This window comes from Nicotiana sylvestris, chromosome 3, assembly GCF_000393655.2.
Source record: "Nicotiana sylvestris chromosome 3, ASM39365v2, whole genome shotgun sequence".
NCBI lineage: Eukaryota > Viridiplantae > Streptophyta > Magnoliopsida > Solanales > Solanaceae > Nicotiana > Nicotiana sylvestris.
In genome coordinates, this window is record NC_091059.1 from 109,646,672 (window position 1) to 109,654,940 (window position 8,269).

General features: G+C 31.0%; 1 protein-coding gene across 2 annotated transcripts; it reads left to right on the forward strand.

Moving 5' to 3' along the window:
* Nucleotides 1-1,412: 1,412 nt before the first annotated feature.
* Nucleotides 1,413-8,057, forward strand: LOC104240109 (WRKY transcription factor 55). Of its 2 annotated transcripts, none has more exons than XM_009794893.1 (4): nucleotides 1,413-1,839; nucleotides 3,715-3,852; nucleotides 6,655-6,966; nucleotides 7,493-8,057. In XM_009794893.1, exons 1-4 carry the CDS (start codon nucleotides 1,499-1,501, stop codon nucleotides 7,725-7,727), a joined length of 1,026 nt encoding a protein of 341 aa, XP_009793195.1. In that variant the 5' UTR covers nucleotides 1,413-1,498; the 3' UTR covers nucleotides 7,728-8,057. The 2 variants fall into 2 exon arrangements, with proteins under 2 accessions (XP_009793195.1, XP_009793203.1); XM_009794901.1 differs by having other exon boundaries at nucleotides 3,721-3,852.
* The last annotated feature ends 212 nt before the right edge of the window (nucleotides 8,058-8,269 follow it).

Here is an 8,269-nt window from a genome sequence, read left to right on the forward strand (position 1 = left end):
TCCTTGAGAAACTTAAAGCAATTTAATCGCTCCACTAAACTCACCATTAAGCATTTTTTTTAACGAGAAATTCATTTTAATTACTTAATATCATTTGTTTGGATCAGAACTTAAAATGCTAATGGACACTATATGTATTTATAATAATATTGGTGAATGAAACACTACATAATTTGATAGGAAAAAGTGTTAGATTAGTTAGTGTTTGATGAGAGTATTTGAGAAGAGGTTGTTTGTCCCTCATAGGAAAAGAAAGAAGGAAGAGGTGTTTAAAAGCATTTCTTTGTCTTATATAATTTGAATATTTTGAGGGTGTTTTGGAGGGAAACTGAAATTTAACTATATAGTTAAGATGTGGCACTTGGGCACTTGGGCTTTGAGCAAATTAAGTAGCCCGAATTAATATTTTAGCCACGCATTATTTGATTAATTAAAAATATTTTTAGGCTTTTTAATTTCAGAAAAAAACGTTTTAATATTTTTTTTTAAATTTAAAAGAAGGTGGCTATTGTTTTAAAAGGTGCATGTTATGAAGAGTTGAGTCTGTTAATTCCAACAGACTCCTTGAGGTATTATAAATACCTATTTCATCTCCAAAACGATATCATCTGAAACTTTCATCTCTTTCTCTTCTACTTATTTTCTACAACTCACAACTATTTCGTTCTTGTGGGAAATTCGAGTTAGTTGCTGAAACTCGAATTTCAGAGGCTTTGTAAAATCCTGGAGGAATTCTGCCATAATCCCTGCAGCAACGAAATTGGGAGGCTTAAATTCCTTAAGGACAGTGACTACACTATCAAGACCTAATTATTTCGTCCCATATTCTATTATAATTCTAACAAAAAGTTCCATACCACACGTAAGCAGTTGAATTATTAAATGAATTTAGTTATTCTAGAAACTTGTAAAAATTGTATAACATCATTTCGCATTAGATTGGCGTCAAACATTAATTTTAGGACATTGAAATTAGAGAGAATGTCATATATAGAGAGATTAATTACCGATCAAATTAGATTAATTTTATAAAACATACTAGTACTACTAGTAAGAAAAGGAAGTCGCATATTCAAAGTTGGGAAAATTTCTTCATAACACCATGGTCCAAAAAGTTGGTTTTCAATGAGGACCGGTCTTCTCGTAGACCTTAGAAAAAAAAAAAACCTCAGTTTATGTTATGTAGACCATGACCTGGTCATATAATAAATTTTTCCTAAGCTTCTTTTTATTTTCTATGAAATCTTAGTATGCTTACCGTGTTTAACACATACAAATACTTTGAAAACACACTGTTCTTTTCCTCAAATTAACCAGCACCAACATAAGTATATAGCAAGCCCACCCATTTGCCTTAGATTCTCCTCAAATAACTCCCCCCCACCCCCCCCCCGCCCCCTTTTTTTCTTAACATACTCATGTTGTCTTGAACCAAACACCCTTAAAACATTTGACAAAAAAAGAAACCGAGTTATTGCTAAAAAGATATAATATACATATGGACGAGACAACTGCTACAATTCTTTATGGGTGTAAATTAGCTAAAGAGCTTGAAGCCAACTTGCCAAACTGGGCAAATCAACCCCATCTCACTTTAAATAAAACCGAAGAGATCGTTGCGGTTTTTAATAATGTAAAGGAAAGATTGAGCTATCATCATCATCATCAGCAGGCACTAGAATTTTTCCATGCAGCAGAGATGCTGGGTGAGAGGCCGGCGACGGCAGCATTTGCCGTGCATGGGCTGCCGCTGGCGCAGGAAAGCGATCAAGTGGGTGTATCTGATTCGAGTAGAGGAGGTGGTTCTTCTTCTTCCTCTTCTCAAAGGCAACGAAGAAGGTAAGAAACTTCACTCTTTTGACAGCTTTTTACTTAGTGGTTTACTGCATTAACACAAACAATTCCAGCATATATTGAATTTTGCATAAGTTCTAATATAATGTTTGATTATATTAACTGCCACGTGATTTCTGAAGGTTGCTCTTTTTACTAATACTTGTAAACTTGTGAAGAAATCTGCATATTATTTCGTGTGAGATAAAATATATATGGAGCAAGAATATTACGTGTGATATATTGGTAATAATATATTGTTAAGGGCCTCAACGTATTCACGCATTACAATTATTCATTACATAATAATCTCTCAACACATAATTATTATTCACAACATATTTAATGATCTCTTCGTTATAATTCCTGCAACACTAATTCACGAACCAAACCAGCCCTTAGTGCTATGCGATGGAATATAGTTTGAAACATCAGTGGAAAAGGGTGCGCACACAATGTACAGTATATATATCTTTTTTATTTTAATATTGTGAACAGGAAAAGAGTTTTTAAATACAGTTCTATCTCTGCTTTATCAAATTTCCAAAGAAATTCCACAGAACTTTCTCAACAGCAGGGGCTACCACTAACCTATAAAAATGTCAACATACAATGATTTTCTTCCAAGTTTCTGTCGTTAATTACCAAGAAAAGGAGATCATTATGTAAGTTCAAAATCAATAATTGTGCATTTTATCATACAAAATATAATCAGAAGTGGGGACAACAATGTGTATGCACAGAAATTTGTATACAATTATTTTAGTATGACTAGATAGAGTGGTTCACATCATAATGAGGCCTTCTGGTCATAAGCTGATGTAGCATTATACCTCCGAATTCAATTGAACCAATAACTTTTGATCAGCGAATCATAAATTTACGTGAAAATTTATTAAAATTATAAAAATAGTAGATATAAAACCATAACTTTAAAAATATTAATGATTCAATATTAAAAACTTTAAATATTGAACTCATGAAATTTAAATCCTGAATCAGCAGTCATAAGCTTAAATAATGGTGTGTCATATGCTACACAGAAGAAACAATAGTAAAAAGGTATCATTAGAAGTTCCTTCGCAAATAGAAAAGAAAGAAGAAGAAAACACAAATATTTTTGTTGATCAAATCCAACAGTAGGATTTACCAGAAAAAATCAAACAGTAGAAAAATAAACTTTAAATTATTTATTCCAGTTTGTTTTAAATATGAGGATTTCAAGTCCATAGATCAAGATGAACATGAAAGCGGTTCCAAGTTCAACTGTTCCAGCATCCCATCTAAATATGTCAGCTCTAAAAGAAAACGAAAATATTTTCTTTAATTTTCTGCATGGTATAATTCTAATCAATAACTAGAACAAAAATCGAGGGTCGTTTGATTGGTGGGATAAGGAATAATAATTTCGAGAGTAGATATGGAATTATTTTATCCCACATTTGGTTGGATTTTTAAATTTGAGATTAGCAATTCTAGGATTCATTTATATCACAATTGCGGTATTGCATTATTCTAGCCCAGATAAAGGATGCGATAATAATCCTGGAATAAACCACTACAATGACAAAGATGCCCTTTTCTAAGTCTCTTCCCCCTAAAGTCCTTTATAAAATCAAAGGTTAAAACTGAAAATAAAGTTTATCCCAACATATCGAGTATATACCAAACACATGTTTTATATTATATCCCGGTGTATCCCATTTTTAATTCAATAAACTAAATATCTCCCAATAAAAATATATCTTCAAAATAATTTCATTACTATTTAGTTTTGGTAATATAATCCCATCATTATAATCTCAGGATAATATTGTCTAGTTGTGGCACATTCACATAAGTGGCTAGGTGTATAGTTTTATTCTCGGATATTTGATGAAGGTGCAGACCGGGTGATACAGACACAAGAACAGTGAGGGTGGCTGCTCCTAGAATGGGAAATCTTGAACTTCCACCTGAGGATGGTTATACTTGGAGAAAATATGGTCAGAAAGAGATCCTTGGTTCTAGGTTCCCAAGGTAAATTCATTAATTAATTTTCATACTTTAATTTATAATTTGCTAGTAATAATATACTTAATATGTGCTTCTTTTTCTTATTCTTTAACTTTTCAATTATAATTAGTATGTGACCAAATACGTGAAAATCTAAGGACAAGCTGTCTACTTCCGTAATATTTGAAGGGGTCAAACCATATAACTATATCCATTTTTATTTCACCGAGTACACGACCATTGAGTTGAAGTAGAAATTCAAGATAGAAACAGTTAGTTTGAACAACGTAACTTTGACTAATGGGATTAGAATAGGAAGGAAATCGGATTCCACTAGTCTTGATTACTCACTCTTAAAAGCCAGATAAGGAACAAAAAAGATACTACTACGTACTATTCTACTCTAATCAGTTTGAACTTACAGACCTTTCTCTCAGCGACTTTTCCTATATTTAGTAAACAAAATACCTATTGGATATTTGACAGTTGACCAATATTGTTCCACATACAACTACTTTTTTGGAGTCACTGGGATATATATTTTGACCCTCAAGACTTCTCACGAATTCTAGAATGATATGCATCTAACTACCGTTAAATCCTCTTGTTAATGGAGTATTTTTTTTCTATGCTCCTTTCTTCCCCCAGCCCCTAGGTATAAAAACTACTATATATATTTAACCGCTTGTTTGGATGTATTGTATTATATTGTATTGTGTTGTTTTGATGAATACATGTTTGGATAGATTGGATCATTATTTATCGTCGTTTCATAATATACCAGCAATATGAAGAATAAACTTGTAATATTACAAAGATAAAGTATGATACGAGGTAGAATTATCTATATCTACCTATCTATACTATATTAAAAGCACGAAAGCCCTTAGCGAAATGTCTTTCGCCTTTTTTACCCTTAAAAAATAGAGTTTACCCTGGTAAAATATAGTCTTTTTGATTATTTTCCTACTATTTAGGAATAGTCATTTGATTAATTTTCTACTATTTAGGAATAGTTATTTAATTAATTCATGCTTTTTAGGGATAGTCATTTTATTATTCTCTTTCTATTTGTAATATTTATTTTTTCAATTCCTTTCAACTCTAAAATTTCAGGCGCTTTCAATTTACACTAATAAAGTTTCCCTCACTTTCTACTCACTTTATACGTAGGAGTATATGTAGGAAAGTTACGTTCAGTTTTAGGATTTGGAGGTTTTCAGTACACTTTATTAGTATATGTAGGTGCTAAATTGGTTTTTAGTTAGTTTTGTATCTGTATGTATAACGATACTATTGTAAATTTTTTCTATTACTTGTGTTAATTCCAACAGGATATAGATTAAAGGATTTTTTCATAATTGTAATCAAATTATAAATGATGGACATTTTGGGTTAGAGCAAAATCTGATGTGCTTTCTTAGGATCTCATAGAAAGAATCCTCGACATTAACGGAAAAGAAGTCCTAGACATTAGGTATAAATTTCTTCAAAAAAAAAAAAAAAAAATTTAAAACATACTAAAACAAAAGATGAGCCAATAGTAAGAAATTGAATAAAAAATTTATTTTCTTCAACATTGAAAAGAAATAATAAAGTGTTTGAATGAACTAATTAGCATAAGAATCCAATTAAATTGTTTTCGAATTTTAAAATATATTATATTAGTAAAATTATTTTTCACGAAACTCTTAGTATATATATAAAAAAAGTTCCCAGATTTTCAAAAGGAAGAAACAAGATATGCATTTTTATATTTAACATGAAAGATATTATAGTTACATTACATAGTTCAAATAAGATAAGAGATTTATATTAGGTAAAATTTAATTGATTTTAAAGTTCTAAATATTAGGATTCCTACATTGTTCGGATTTAGGAAATATATTTAATAAGGAAAAATTTATTTAATTTTCAAGTCCTAACTATTAAAAAATAATTAAATAATAATTTTATTGTAAAATCTATTTTTTAAAAAGTAAAATAATTGATCAATATTTCACGCATGGCCTTAGTACTTTTATAATAACATAGATAGATTATAGATTTATAATCGATTATAGAGTTAAGACCAATTTTTTATATAATTTAATTATATTAGTAAAAAAAATAAAAATTGAGGTAAGTTTTGTGAAATATTTTATTTGATTATCCGGGCATATAATAACATGTCCATTACTCTTTAGTCAAATGCTCCTTCCAGAAAGTTTATGTACCAAAATATAAGTAACATTCTAATAAATATTATAATTAGAATAAATTATTTCAATATCTGTAATTATTATACTCTTTATCTCAACATCAAATTTTAGAAATAATTTTGAAATGATACTAAATAATTGCACGTCAGATATACATAGTTATTTTAAAATTTTATACTTATTGAGATAGGGTACACGCGCAAAGCACGTACCCTAAGACTAGTTATATAAAAAGGTAGGATAAATGATAAATAAGATTATTTAATAATAAAGAAGCGCAAGATCAGAGGAAAAAATAAGTTAACGACGTGATCACAACAAATCCGTCGTTACATAAGGTAATATTTTTTTGTCACAACGTAATGACGAATTTAACGGTACGATACAATAAAATTTAAAAAATATATAAAAAAAATTATATTTAAAGTAACAATACGATACAACACAATAGATAACAACCATATTCCACACAAGCTGTAAGATACAAAGTTACTCCATGATTTTATTTAAGAACATTTGTAAGTTGACTATGAGTTTAACTTTCGTGCGAAAGTACACCATGCACTAATTAATGTTTAATAGTATATATTTAAATCCATTAACTATGTAATTTTGATGATTTTAGGGCTTATTATAGATGCACCCACCAAAAGCTATACAATTGTCCAGCCAAAAAGCAAGTCCAGCGCCTTGACAATGATCCTTACGTATTTGAAGTAACATACAGATCTCAACACACTTGCTATATGTCCGCCACAGCTCCCACCGTGCCTCCTCCGTCAGTGGAAGAGATAACTCATCAAACCACCACAATCCTTCCACCACCTCTGCCGTTGCCGCCACCAACTTCAGCCTCCTTAAGAGCGCATTGGCTCTCCATGGATATTAAGCCACAAAGAGATCAAGGCACAAGCACTATTCCATTTCACATACAAAGGTATAGAGGTGTATCCATGATTAATCATTTATATATAATGTTTGGCCAAGTTTCCACGATCTGCTTATTTTAAATGTGGTTTTTTCGGAAGTATTTCTTGAAAAAATACTTTTAAAGAGTAGCCGTTTGTATCTGGCTAATCAGTTTGAAATACTTTTGCCAAAATTAGGATAGCAAATTAATTGGACCAAAGTTCCAAAAAATGTTTCCGGGGAAAAGCTACTTTCTTCAGCTTAAAAAAAACAAGTACTTATGCTACTATTCAAAGCCTTTATTTTTTTTTATTAAAAGCTTGGCCAAATACCTCAATTATTCTCTAACATAAGCAGTTTTAACTTACTAAAAACTTCGCCAAATATGCTATTAAATAAAATGGTTCAAGGGTTTTATTTTATTTTAGGATCAAAACTTGATTTGTTTTGCTGCTTTTACTGATTTTTCACAATATAGATGTGTGTATGGTAATGTTGAAAATAATGAGTTCAATTGAACCTACCCTCAATACTATAAATCCGTATTTTTACAGGGATTTTGGGCACAGTACTGGTGGTTCACTAGCTAGTATATGCAATGTGGAGAGCAGAGACGGCGGCGCGGGGCCCTCCGGTGGTAGATATGGGAGGGAAGTTGACTATCAGTTGCCGGTGGTGGATATGGCTGACGCCATGTTTAATTATTCTGGGAGTAGCAGCAATAATAGTATGGACATCATCTTCTCTTCCATTGATGACAAATGGGACTCGGCAGAAAAGAAAGAATAGTTCATATTGTAGCCAATAATTAACAAACTAAACATGACAGAGTCTAATTAATTGTTCATGTAGACTTAAACTGATTGGCCAATTAATAAACTATTCCTAGCCGTTGAGTATTAATTAAGGTGATCACAAGATTGTGAAAGACCAACATGTTAACTTGTCTAGTTTAAGTTAAGTAGTGCCATTTTTTTTTTTCAGTTTAATTTTTGTGTATTCATATTTTGTACCAATCGAAAGTTGTTTAATTTGTTTAGATAATGTCAACTTTTCTTGTTATTTTCAATCTTTCTATTCATCAAACCACCTTGTTCATCCGTAGGGAATACCGTAATTCAATTGTAGTGATCATAGGAGTTGTGAAATAACGTACTCAAGATTATTTTGTATCCCAGGGGAACTGAATGTATAAATATATGCTACTCCATATACGTGAAATTCAACCACATGTACACTTTGTTGGCTAATATAAAAAATATTTAGCCAAATGGGCAATCGATGAGGAGGTTGGATGGTGATGTCAGCGTGAAGGGGATGCCAGATAGGTA

Coding starts and splice junctions, on each gene's coding strand:
- LOC104240109 (XM_009794893.1), top strand. CDS start 1,499: ATGGACGAGACAACTGCTACAATTCTTTATGGGTGTAAATTAGCTAAA. Junction 1,840..3,714: donor TCTCAAAGGCAACGAAGAAG/GTAAGAAACTTC, acceptor TATTTGATGAAG/GTGCAGACCGGGTGATACAG. Junction 3,853..6,654: donor CTTGGTTCTAGGTTCCCAAG/GTAAATTCATTA, acceptor TGATGATTTTAG/GGCTTATTATAGATGCACCC.